Raw genomic sequence first — 14,030 nt, 5'->3', positions numbered from 1 at the left:
GCAGGCAGATCAAAGTGCCACTGGTCAGCGCCGGTCTCCAGTCACACCTCCTCAAACTTCAATACGTTAGGGCCTTTCTTTATAACCTCCGTCCGGAGACAAGCCAACCTGATGGCCTACGTCCCAGAGTAGGCTACTCTAGTAAGTATCTACATCCCCAACACGAGGAACTATCGGAAGGTTACGTGTTCGTAAGGCTAGATTAAACCTGAGATATGTCTAACTACCCTTTACTGTACCCTACTATCGGATATTGTTTAATTGTCCAAATTACATCAGATTATTAATTTAAGAACCACACAGTAACTCGAATTTTCAAGCAGAAATCCAAATTACGCACGCTTATCAAATTGGAATCGTCATTAGATGGCTGACCCTGATGTGATAGTACACTGCGAATACATGTCCACAATCCTTTCCCATGGAAAATGGTAAAAACACTAGCCTTTTTATTACCTGTTAGAATTTGTACATCATTTAACAGGTTCGCAGCTGACTGTCTGGAGAAGCGCTTGTTCCCGGTTTCCCAAAGACACAGGTTGACACCTGATTTGCACATTCACATAATTAAATGTATCATATACAAATGTAATTCTCTGTCACAAAATATATCACGGTTATTTGATCCAAATTATAACATCGTTTCGAGTCCCTGCGTAAAATGTTGTGGCAATTGAACCGCAAAATGAATGACGTGTGTTTCCATGTCTCTGTGAGGAGTGCTTGTTCACTTCTTTTCATTTGTTAATTAATGTCACACTCGAGAGTGAATAGAGACAATTGTCCACCCTTACTAACACCTCCCTGTATAGATAGATAGATAGACTTTATTTGTCATTGTTACAGTACAGGTACCAAACAACGAAATTTAGGAATTACAATACGCGTGCCATTTGTTACTCCCACGCGCCCACGGTTGTTGGTCCGGATGATGGCTTGTATCTACAACCCATGTGGCCCCCTTTGAACATCCAGTTGTCAAACATAGGACAAGTTGATAAAATTGCAAAACTAAGAATTAAAGGCAATAATGTAATAATACACGCGGCTAAATGGTTACATTCAAGGCTTTCAGTCTTTAGACAATAATGTCAACTCAAATCAAGACAATGTCTATGGCTGGTCTGTCTAAATGATGAACCCTTCGCTGGAATGTGAACAGATCAGCCATTGTCACTAATTCAGTCAAAGCATCAATGTTATTTAACGAGATGAATGTAACATTTATAAACCATATGGAACAATATTAACAGATAATGACCGAAACAGCGATTCAAGTCTTGGGACAGATGGAATATTGATGATTATTAGATGAGAGTCATATGCAAATTCCGAAACTGCAGTCGGTTTTAACAGTAATAGGACAACAACATGTATTTAAAACCGACTGCAGTTTCTGAATTTGGATATGACTCTCATCGGATATTACTTGTGAAGAAATACGCTAAATACTGCCACCTAGTGGACGGCGGTATACCCTTCAATTTGGATATGGCTCTCATCTTAGGTCCATCGGTCTGATGTGACTTCCGACTCCTCCCATCGCCACTTATTAACCAATCCCTATACTGCAACACACGCCGTAATGCGGCACGCGCGCCTTGTGAACTGTTGAAATGCTTCTTGACACATTCATAAATCTACAGAGAGCACTTTGGAAAACCACTAAACAATTAACACCCGTGGGCACGTGTAGGGTAGGAAAGCAGTCCCAAATGGCATCACGCGTTTTGTAATCCCACTCTTGAGTGACAATAGGCTCCATGCACAGAAACACGCTATTTTAATGCGTAATCGGGCACATTTTACGCAAAGACTCATTATGCATTGGAATAAGAAGGATATTGGCAGAATAGTATTTTAGACAGTTTCTAAAACGTTTATTTAATTAAATGCTAGCTTATGTTAATTTGTATTTTAGATAGCAACGTGTGCGCGTGGGAATCAGCGCCAATTGTCTCTGTCTTCTGTTTTAATGATGTACAAATTCTAACAGGTATAGCCTAATAAACCCCCTTTCCCGTGGGAAAAGGTAAGAGGACTTTTCCCCACTGTGCCAAATTAGGGACAATCCCTTTTGTTTAACTTCATCAGGTTTATAAATGTTATAAAATTGTTTTTTTAATTTACGAGAGCTTTTGTTTTGATTTCCTAATTATGTTGAGTTCATTATCGAGGCTATATAAGCTGAAGTCAAATATAGGCTAAGAATATCAACTTTTATATTCACAATTCAATAGCTACATTATTTTTTGTTTTATATGATTTATTTATGATATTGTTCATAAAAATCAAGGAAATAATCACTGAACTGTCAGTGAGAAACGAATTAGGGAGGCTGAAGATGACGTAGTGGATTTAGATTTCCCAACTTAATAGTTATTTCGTACTTTTACCTTCTGCGCTGTCGCCAAGGGGGTCGCCAAGGGGTGGCCCTCAGCCAGGCACACGCTCACACCAACACCCTGGCGCATGTGTGAGTGCATGGCATGCGAGTGCTGCCAATTGTCGGTGCGATGTTTGCGACAGTTGACACCTCGATCTTCTCCGAATGTGACATGCATTTGACCGTAAACATATAGCGACATTTAATATGGAACTTAATGGTCCATATTTGCAGTTGCACCTCCATTGCAGACGCCTTAAATAACGCGTTAAAATAACTAGGATAGGACATTTGACTTCACTGTGTAGGGGGGTCGACGTGGGAACGATCGCACCTCTCTACCGTTTCTGAATAATGTACACATTCTAACACATTCTAACAGGTAATAAACGATACGAAGTGTGCCTTCCTTTTTCACAAACAGGTTAATGTGCACAATGTGTTTCTACACACACCTTCCCCATGGGAACGAGTTTGAAGACCTTTTCCCAGTGTGCCAGATTAAGGACAATTCTTCTGAAGGTCAGGATCAGGCGATGTTATAATATATGTTTTTTGTACTCTTTATGTGAGGATGCGCAGTATTGATTTGATTGATTTTTTGGGATTGAGAATGTTTATTTTGGTCCCTTATACAATTCATAATACATATATAAAAAATGTACACAGTCACAATGCGTAACACCAGGACCAAAAAGGTGTAGGCTGAAGCCATGGCTTATTGCGCCTACCCTTGTTACATGTATGGTTTTTCCCCATGTGAGTGCATAATCAAAACATTGAAACTTTGAAACAAAATGTCACTTACGCATCTTAACAGAAAACTCAAAAGTACCAAACAAAAAACTATATTAATGCGCCTACCCTTTTTACATGAGTAAAGTTCCCTTATGAGTGCATAGTTTTGATATAATAATGTATTATCATGTCATAACGACCCTAAGTTATCATCAGCAATTTCGGTGTTATACGTAAGTTATTATGAGTTCATTATGAAGGCTATATACTGATGTACTAATGTACTAATGTACTATTTCTAACAGGTAATAAACGACAGCCTCAAGTGTGCCTTCTTGGGCAGGTTGTGCACAACGTGCGTCTTCCTGCGCCTTTCCCAAGGGAGAGAAGTCAGTGGCCCTTTCCCAGTGTGGCACCTTGGGGATTGTCATTAGTGAATCTATCCGTATCTCACATTGCATGGTGCCTGGTGCCATATGGGGCGGTTGACACGACCCCTCATCTTATCTGTCACATCAGGTCAAATGTGGCAAATGTTGCGACATAGGCCTAATACTTTAGGTGTGGTTTCTAAAGAATTGGACATTATAACTAGGCCTCCGCCCTGTGGCGTCATGGATTTCAGAATGTCACCATGTCAACTAGCACGCACACACAATGCCAAGTTAGGCCTATATGTGTTTCAACATAAATGGCAATAAATGTTATCTGAATCTGAATAGACTTCCTGAATACATAAAGATTAGAATATATATTTGATCTAACAAGTCAAACTTGCTTCAACCATGTGCTTGGGCTATTCAATGTATATATACAATACGAAGACCGATAGAGAAACCAATGCGGGGATTTAAGGGGATCTGAATGGCGCAGCACTCTCTGTCTCTCTCATGTAAACGTGTGTGTAGGTTGGATATAGGCACTGTTCAACTTAAAAGCACCGAGCGTCAATCCCAATGAGAAACGCGCGCGCAACTGGAAAATGTAATTTTCATGAAAAAACAGACGTCCAGACGAATGTATCTCAAGTTTGGTTTCTCACGTTCACACGGCTCATTTGTGTATTTCGTAGGCTACTAGTAATTAATTGTTGACCAGATGGGGGGATACCATGCCTGGGGGGCTGACACACGCGCAAGGTGCGACTGCTGTCATCCGCACATTGTCACTCACATGGAAGGCATACAGAGACAAGTGTGGAGTTGGTGTGACTGTGTTCATTCTGACACTTCTTCCACTACAGCATTTCTCTGTTCCCACGTGAAAACGAACTTTCCCAAACGCACGAATGCCTAAAACAAACAATTAGCAACAATCCTGCTATTCTGCACTTCGTGACGTTAGAATTATAAGGTTCTATCTCCATTTTTGTCAAAATTGAGTTTTTTACATAATCTGATCCATTATGTGTGTATTAATGCCTGTGTGGTGTTATTTTTTTAAATGTTGACATTTTTGAGTTAGTAATTCATAAAATACAAAGGTTCCATCTCACAAAACATAATGGAATGTAAAAACTTTGACGCTCAATATCTCTGAACTACCCTAAACGGAGATAGAACCTTATAATTCTAAGCTCACGTCTTGTGTTGGAAAACGTTCAATTGAAATACAGTTAATTTCTGGTTTACTTCAATTATAGACTTACATTTCCTAACTCCTAACGTCATTTTAATCATAAACGATGTGTGCGTGTGTGTGTGTGTGTGTGTGTGTGTGTGTGTGTGTGTGTGTGTGTGTGTGTGTGTGTGTGTGTGTGTGTGTGTGTGTGTGTGTGTGTTGTGTGTGTTAGACCTGGGTCATAAAAGGCCAGTGGATACACTGAGTGTGAATACAACCTCTCAACCTCTCTACCAAATTGGTCTTATATTTACATGGACAGATAAATGGTTTACAAGTCAATTGCACCAATAACGACATAAACGCGATATTGAAAGGCCAAATAAAGGTCAGAGGTTTGGACCCCATCTAGGCCTACTGTATGCTGTACGTGACCCTATTGAAAGCTTATTGCAAAAACGTTTTTGTTGGAAAAAACTAAATCAATGCATGTTTAGGACTGAGCTGTGTAACTATGCAGCTAACGCTTATTCAAAGACTCTAACACTGTAGGCTACATATTCCAAGCCATTATAGGCCTATGTAGCCTAATAATATATCTATAAGCATGCATTGTGATAATTAAAATGCAACTATGACCGCTTGTATAGACTAATAAAGAACATTCCCTTCTCCTTAAGTTTAAAAGATGTATATTATCTTTATCGTCTAACCAATAATCATCCATTTGGTGCATATCAACAAGGTCTGAGGACCAGACGGTCGGGAACGTCATTGTCACCTTTCAACCAATCACGAGCGGTCTGATTGGCCTTATAAATAGCGGGTGATCTCAACTGGGAATGAACTAGTGTGTGTTGGGACGTCCCTCTCAGTTGACTCCAGAACAACTCAGGTTGGATGAACTGTGAACTCCTTTTATTGAAGTCGTCTTATCTTATACTTTCATCGAGGAAAGTTGGAAGGATCTAAAAATGAGTCGAGGAATCAAGAGGGTAAATTGAGTTGTGAACTTATCAACTTATCAAAACGTTTGTAAACATACGGTTGTTTTACATCATTGTTTGTAAACTATGTGCTTTAAATAACGGTTTATTTGTTCTCCCCATGCAGGTTCTGAAGCCGGTGATTGAGAAGAAGAGGAGGGACAGGATCAACCACCGCCTGGATGAGCTCAGGACCATCCTGTTGAACAACACTTCTGACATGGTGAGTTTACAAGACTGCTTTATTATAGCTCCCTGTGTCAACTACTTATCACTAGCATTATTCACATACAGCGAGATTATTATTGCATTCGATTATTATCCACCAGCAGTCGTCAATTCGTGAGCTTAGAATGATAAGGTTCTATCTCCGTTTAGAATGATACGGTTCTATCTCCGTTTAGAATGATAAGGTTCTATCTCCGTTTAGAATGATAAGGTTCTATCTCCGTTTAGAATGATAAGGTTCTATCTCCGTTTAGAATGATAAGGTTCTATCTCCGTTTAGGGCAGTTCAGAGATATTGAGCGTCAAAGTTTTTACATTCCATTATGTTTTGTGAGATGGAACCTTTGTATTTTATTAATTACTAACTAAAAAATGTCAACATTTTAAAAATAACACCACACAGGCATTAATAAACACCTAATGGATCAGATTATGTAGAAAACTCAATTTTGACAAAAATAGAGAACCTTATAATTCTAAGCTCACGACTTGCTGTATATGAGAAAAAGCCAGATAGACCTTTTTTTTCCCTTCATTTTTTTTACTGTGGATTTGTCTCGAAGTTATTGGATTCAAGCATGACGTCATCATAACTATTTGTTATATTCAGTAGTGTTATTCTTTCTCTTTTACAGCGGCTGAGAAATCCAAAGTTGGAAAAAGCAGAGATTTTAGAATTGACTGTCGATTACATAAGAAGAAAAACAAATGGGAACGACTACAAAGGTATCTATCCATCTTAAATGCTTATACAGTATATAGGGTATAATCTATAAATGCTTATATAGGGTACCTATAAACCTTGTGTTTATCATATTTCTGTATATCTTTGTAAGGCTTTCATAGTAGTTTGTGAGGTGCTCCTAACTAATTGCTGAGTGCTAACAATTTGTTACCCCCCCTCCCTCCTCTCCTCCTCCCCCCCCCCACACACACACACCAAAACACACACTTAATCTACCCATTGATTAACATCATTCTCCTCCCCCTCTTTTTTTTCTCTATCCATTGTTGCCATTTTCCTACTTTATCCATGTTATCATGATTATTTTTCTCTCTCATCTTCACATGCATCAATTTCTATCATCCTTCTATTTATTTACTCTCTTTTCTCCACTTTCTCTCTCACTTGGCCAAATTCTTCTCCTCTCAGCAAATGATATGAAAGACTCACCTGCTACAGTGACTACTGGAGCTGTTAGCTCCCAAAAGACACCCCACATAGTCCCCATACATGAGCAAACACAAACACAAACACAAACCCCACCCAACCCTATCTATCGTGCAGGAATCAAAGAGTGCATTTCCCGCCTGGGTAACTTCATTGACAGTGTGGACCCCTCCCAGCGAGAGAGCTTTGTCCAGGAGCTAAGGAGTCACCTGGATGCCCACAGTGCATCATGCCATCTGGGGAGGGTGCCGAGCCAGAGCTTCCCTGTGGACGTCCAGCCTTGGGGCCCTGCGGCAGAGGGGCCGTACAGCCTGGGAGGAGCACAGACCAGGAAGGACAGCTCAGTGATGGGACATTGCCTAGGCAGCAGGGAGTCTTTCCCCTTCATCAACACCTCTCTTCCCATGTATCCCAAACCCTTTATCCTCCACCACCACCACCACCCGGCCCAGCCTCACACACACCCATACCCATCTCCCCCTTACTCCCTCTCACCTCCACCCTCCCCCTGTTACTCCAACTTATCGCCACCTTTCACCACCACCTCTCCCTACCTCTCCATGCCCTGTCACTTCCCCTTCCCCCCCTCCTCTCCTCAACTGGCGTCTGACCCTTTGTTAGCCTCCTCTCCCCCTGCGGTGCCACTGATGGCCGCTCATCCTCCCCGCGTGTCCAGTCCTCCAACCCCTCAACGACCCTCTGGTCCTGCGCTCGACAGACCAACGTGGACTCTGAGGCGGTCGCTGTTTCAGATGCAGCCCCAGGCCGTGTGGCGGCCGTGGCCCTGACAGCTTCAGGAGGAGGGTGGCGACATCATAACACGTCTAACGCGTTTATGAGTGCTGGCCGTCCAGATCGTTATGGGACATTCAGACATTCTGGACAGTGTTTGTCTTTCCCATCAGAGTGTTTGGTGCCACAATGGCTACAAGAGACATAATGGGACATTCAAATGGTATATTTTCTGAAAACCTGTCGCTGTCACTTTAACAGGCCTGGAAACAGACTTGGATTTCATCTTTTACATTCCTTTACACAGTGGCTGTGTTCCAAAATGTGTTGCGTATACCTTACTTGGTATACGGTACACTTTAGGCAGTGTGCAAGAACACATTTTGGAACACAGTCAGTGTCTCAGATTCAATCCATCCTAAATTATATGTAAAACATTGTAGATATATAACATATATTTATTTTCTGTCATGGACAAAGTCTTGTAAATAAACTATGAGGATAAAGTTCTTATTTTGCTATGTGGTTTCATTCTTAATTTACAGCTTTCTACAGAACATTTTAAAAGTGTTGCTTATGTATACTTATCACTATAACTGATAATGCAAGTAGCCTACTTGTTATTTTAAGTTGTTATAACACAATTATCATTACACAAATTGTGGTTTAGAATTATACATTTTTGTTAAAGTTTAAAAACAGAATAACCATTTTAATCCCTTCAGCGTTCACCTTTTCAACAATAACGGCTTGTTATCACTTTTTGTACATTGGAATGAAAACTACAAATCCCAGACAATTTGCCTTTCCCCGCCCTACCACGTGTCATAGAACAAGTTGGGTGGGAGAGTCAATCTACACAGCATTACAAGTATATCCAGATGTAAAACGATTTCACAATGTGATCTATATAGATCACAGAAAGTTTTCATCAAAGACTATGTCGATCAATTCGCAATTCGCAAAAGATTAAAGACAAATTGGAAATTTTAGACAGGCAAATCATTAGACGCCTAACGTGTAGGCGACGTGAAACGGCTCAACCCCCACCGCGTTTTTAACTGGACCGTTCCACGAACACCGCCTCAAACTCGCCACCTGATTGGCTGCCGGGCCTGCCTGTCTTGAGCGTAGGCTCTAACACTCAGGATAAAACAACCCTTGGAACGTTCGGAGCTGCGTAAGACAGAGCTGTTGAGCTAGAAGTTAGCTTCCGAGGCGACTCCAGTTTACAGTGTTTACAAAGCCTACAAACATTTTCACATTCACATTTTTCACACAGAACAACAGCGCAACGTTAGTTCGTTATTTGGAGAGGTTATATCTCCCGGATAGAAGCCATTTGATCAGTAATAATAGCCAAATAACCCAGCTCTGGTCGAAGCTTGATGCTGCGAGGACGTCAGTGATCCAGGGGAGGGAGTGTGTGTGACAGCTCAGCCAGGGAGGCGGGGAGACACGGTGAGATCTGACTGTTGTTGTGGGGGGGTGGGGGGGTGAGGGAGGTGGGGGGGGTGAGGGAGGGGGGGAGGTGGGGGGGGGAGGGAGGGGGGGGGGGTTGGGGGTGTGGGGAGAGACTCTGGTGAGATCTGACTGTTGTTGTTGATGAGCAGCTGTCTGCTACTGTCTGTACCGAGGTAGCCTGGTCCCTTTCCTGTCTGGGTCTTCTTGACAGAGCTTGTTACCATGCAGAAGAAGTCTTTAATGTACTAACTACATACCCAGCCATCACCTTGTCTTGAGATGTCTTAAGATGTCTTAATTAACCAAAATGTGTCTGTCAAGATGTCTTAAGTCGTCTTAAGTAGTACTAGAATAGGTGGGTTCATGCAAAAGATATGTATGGACAGTTGTAGCTAAGCTAGGAGGAGTGTTGAGGAAGCGGGTTCACGCAGAGCCTGGGGGAGGTGGGGGGGTGGGGAGGTGGGGATTGAGGCTTGCGGAGGTGGGGGAGGTGGGGAGGTGGGGATCGAGGCTTGGGGAGGTGAGGAGGTGGGGAGGTGGGGATCGAGGCTTGGGGAGGTGGGGATCGAGGCTTGGGGAGGAGGGGAGGTGGGGAGGTGGGGATCGAGCCTTGGGGAGGTGGGGATCGAGCCTTGGGGAGGTGGGGATTGAGCCTTGGGGAGGTGGGGATTGAGGCTTGGGGAGGTGGGGAGGTGAGGAGGGGGGGAGGTGGGAGGTGGGGATCGAGCCTTGGGGAGGTGGGGATTGAGCCTTGGGGAGGTGGGGGAGGCTTGGGGAGGTGAGGAGGGGGGGAGGTGGGGATCGAGGCTTGGGGAGGTGGGGAGGTGGGGATCGAGGCTTGGGGAGGTGGGGGAGGGGGGGATCGAGGCTTGGGGAGGTGGGAGGTGGGGAGGTGGGGATCGAGGCTTGGGGAGGTGGGAGGTGGGGATTGAGGCTCGCTGCTTCAGTGTTTTCATCGCAGCCCTCAACTCTATCCGGTGGCATTTCTTATACATGAAACAACACGCACCTACCTACCTACCTACCTAAGTCCTTAGTAATAGTAGCTCAGTATTATTATTATGTTGTTAGTTATAAGCGGTTGTGACTAAATATAAGTCCCAAGATTTAAGAAGAAGTGTGACACTTCTTATGAGTTTTAGCTGACCCGTTTTAAAGTTGTTTCAGAATAAATATCTGTCAAGTCAAAACTGTCTAAAATCTTGTCCGATTAATTGATAATAAATGTGACTTTATATGTTTTCAGATCTGCCGTAAGCACCCATGTCAGCATCAGAAGTACTGCATGGAAGATGATAGAGATGTCTGTTGATAAAGAGACTGTTGCGACCAGGAATACGAAAGCGGAAACGATAGCACCTCTACAACCCCAGCAACTCTCAGAATGCACTGGAAGCTGCAACAATGCCCCTAAAATGCCAGAGGTCACCCTGGCCAACCCAGACAACACTGATGGTGCCGCTACCTGCACCATGCCAGCCAATGTGGCCCAAACGAGGCACACCAGCTCGGGTGACACCCACAACGAGACAGAGAATATTGGGCAGCAGGCCAGTGTGAGTAAGGATCACCTTAACCCTAAAAATGGCTTGCAGCAGTACCAACACCAACAACAGCAACAACAACAACAACAACAACAACAGCAACAACAACAACAACAACAGCAGCAGCAGCAGCAGCAGAAACTTACAAAGCGCCGCAGCACAATGAATGCAGGATTCAAGCATCCACAGTCTGGCAAAAGACATCGAAGAGCCAACTCTGAGAGCGACTCTGTCCTGCCCACTAACTTCCTGATGGGCGGGAACATCTTCGACCCGCTGAACCTCAACAGTCTGCTGGACGAAGAGGTGAACAAGGCACTGAACGCAGAAACGCCCAAATCCTCTCCCCTGCCAGCCAAGAGTCGCGATCCTGTGGAGATCCTCATTCCGAGGGACATCACCGACCCGCTCAACCTCAACAGCGAGGTGGCAGGCCTCACCCTCCTGGTGTCGCCCGTGAAGAGCGGCGGCAGGCGGAGACACCGCAACCACCGACACCACGGAGGAGGTGGATGTGGAGGGGGGGGCGCCGGGGGGGGGTCAGCCTCCCAGCTTGACCTCTCCGAATCCGAGAGAGGTAGTGAAGTGAACAACAGTTCCTCTTCTTCTTTGCCTAAACTGACTTTAGGTATTTCTGCATCAGGCTCTCTTCCCGCCGAAGCGCCCAGAGTGAGTAGCACACTGTCCAATGTCACAGTGGACCCCCAGGGCTGTGATGAGATCGACCCCTCCAACTGCAAGGAAGAGGCGATGATTCTGCCTGTGTCTGCCCCCCAGTCACATGGCCCAGAGGACCCCTCCACTACCACGGCAGGCGGCTCAAACCAGTTCTCCACCCGGCGCAAACGCAGACGCAACTCTGGCAAGGCAGAGCCTGGCAAGGCAGAGCCCCCTTTGGCCCACTCTAGTAGTATGGCCAAGCCGGGGACTGAAGATAGTAGCCACGGCACCGGAGCGAGGAGACCCACAGAGCAGTCCTTCCACACGCCAGTGACTGGAGGAGCCGGACCCGGTAGCCGGCAACAGCAGCCCCACAATCAGCCCAGAAAACGTAAGGAACGGAAGTTCCAGTACGGGAATTACAACAAGTACTACGGCTACCGCAACCCAGGCTGGATCGAAGACCCGCGGTTTCGTGTGCTACGTCCAGAGTGGTTTCAGGGTAAAGCGGTGCTGGACCTCGGCTGCAACACGGGGCACCTGACTCTGTCTATCGCTAAGAAGCTGCGTCCCGCCCGCATATTGGGGCTGGACATCGACGCGAAGCTGGTGCACGCGGCCCGGCAGAACGTCAGACACTACCTATCAGAGGTGCAGGCCCAGGAGGCCCGGCTGGGGAAGGAGGAGGAGGAGGAGGAGGAGGAGGAGGGGGGAGAGAAGCTGGGGAAGGAGGAGGAGGAGGAGGAGGCGGAGGGAGAGAAGCCCAGTAGTCAGGAAAAGGAGAGGAAGGGGGACGAGACGCACAAACAATGCGAAGGAGACATTCGGGCTGAGAATGGAAACGCTGAAAAACGAGTAAAAGGAGGAAGTGGCCCTGCTGAGGCTGCAGATAACAGCGGGTCCTCGCGTCACACAGACAGGAGAGGGCAGGAGAGAGGGGACAAGGAGATGGAGAAGAGAGACTCTGGAACGCCCGCTGTTGATCATCTGGCGAGCCGCCCGTTCCCTGTCTCCTTGCGTATCTCCAGGGGCCCCATCGCAGCCCCCCCACTCCCAGAAACACCCCTTATGCCTCCTGGAAACTTCCCCTCCAATGTGTCCTTTGTCAGGGTGAGTGTGTGTTAGCCTTTTACATATTAGCATTCAGCATGTCATCATAAATTGATTCTATTAATTGATGAGTATGTCTGGACATGCATGATGACAGTCCCGAGGAAGCTTCTCATCCCATCTCTCTCCTCAGGCCAACTACGTCCTGGAGAGCGACACGCTGCTGCTGACCCAGAGGCCAGAGTATGACGTCATCCTGTGCTTCAGCGTCACTAAGTGGGTCCATCTGAACTGGGGAGACACCGGCCTCAAGCGCCTCTTCCACAGGGTGTACCGACACCTCCGCCCCGGCGGCCAGTTCATCCTGGAGCCGCAGCAGTGGCCCACCTACAGTCGGAGGAAGACTATTTCGGTAAGAGGGCACCATGCTGTAACGAGCCGGCGCCATTAGTTTGGTACATTGCATTTAGCCAAAAAAGAGGAGTCAACCTGTTCAAACATGGCCTGTATTCAGGCTTTTATACAACAGTTCTACAGCGCGATTTATTAGTTAACAGTAATAAGCGACAACAGATTATGATTTGTTTGTTTATTTAATCATAAAAAGAAACTAAAAATAATTCCGCAACTGAACTTCAAATGGACTGTTGCCTAGTAACCTGAGCACAAACATGTAGTCTAATTAACGGTCATTTAGTAGAACATCTGTGCGGCGGAGTGATACATATAGTTAAAAGTCCCAGTGCTGTTATACTGTATATCGGCACTCATGGAATGCCTCTTGTCCAATCAAATTACTTGGTCGGAACTCACTGTTGTATTAAGTACAGTCTGTGCAGCTGTGCTCAGCATTGGGGCAATGCAGGGCTGAAGAGGACCAGCAGAGGTTTCTCTGACTGTCTTTCTCTCTGTTACAGGACAGCATCTATAAGAACTACCACAGCATCCGCCTCAAACCAGACATGTTCTCCACATATCTGACATCTGAAGTGGGATTCTCCAGCTACGAGTTAATCGGGATACCCACAACTTCATCAAGGGGTAAGTCACTGGTTGATGGGATTGATTAGTGAACTAGTCTTCATGCCTGACTCGCTGATGCTTGTTGTGTCTTCCGTTGTGTTTGCCATTCTTTCAGCCGAGTGGAGCAGATGTTGTGTCGGAAGCCCAAAATAGACTCTTAGGAAACAAACATTGATCTGTATTTCTGTCATGTGTCTTTCATATGTGAAAGACTTATTAATTCCGCTTCCTGGTTTCTTACATTTTCCCACAGGTTTTCAGAGGCCAATCTACTTGTTTCACAAATGACCTGCATTTTCTGCCTGGAGGGTCATCGGGTGTCTTTGAGAAGCCAAAACCACCATGAGACACAAAAACAAGAACATTTGACAAGAATCTGCCTTCATCTTCCACCTACAAGCATGTCCCAAGACCTCAAGCTTTTTAAATGTCTGTATGTTTAAAATGATGAATTGTTCTGGGGGGGGGGGTAAGGAGACAAGGAGACT

General features: G+C 45.2%; 2 protein-coding genes across 2 annotated transcripts; both read left to right on the top strand.

Moving 5' to 3' along the window:
- Positions 1-5,658: 5,658 nt before the first annotated feature.
- On the top strand, positions 5,659-7,857 carry her1 (hairy-related 1; the record flags this gene model as incomplete). The annotated part of the gene is made up of 4 exons (XM_080549484.1): positions 5,659-5,679; positions 5,798-5,893; positions 6,534-6,624; positions 7,052-7,857. 4 exons carry the CDS (start codon positions 5,659-5,661, stop codon positions 7,855-7,857), a joined length of 1,014 nt encoding a protein of 337 aa, XP_080405610.1.
- A 1,240-nt stretch (positions 7,858-9,097) lies between these two features.
- mepcea (methylphosphate capping enzyme a) lies at positions 9,098-13,830 on the top strand (the record flags this gene model as incomplete). Its single annotated transcript, XM_080549483.1, has 5 exons — positions 9,098-9,262; positions 10,512-12,579; positions 12,713-12,931; positions 13,437-13,560; positions 13,796-13,830. The coding sequence occupies exons 2-5, from the start codon at positions 10,558-10,560 to the stop codon at positions 13,828-13,830; spliced, it is 2,400 nt and encodes a 799-aa protein (XP_080405609.1). The 5' UTR covers positions 9,098-9,262; positions 10,512-10,557.
- Between the last annotated feature and the right edge of the window lie 200 nt (positions 13,831-14,030).

The sequence above is a fragment of the Nansenia antarctica genome, assembly GCF_963989245.1.
Source record: "Nansenia antarctica genome assembly, chromosome: 20".
Taxonomy (NCBI): domain Eukaryota; kingdom Metazoa; phylum Chordata; class Actinopteri; order Argentiniformes; family Microstomatidae; genus Nansenia; species Nansenia antarctica.
Note: the sequence above shows the minus strand (reverse complement) of the source record. Positions and strands in the feature narration are given on the sequence as shown.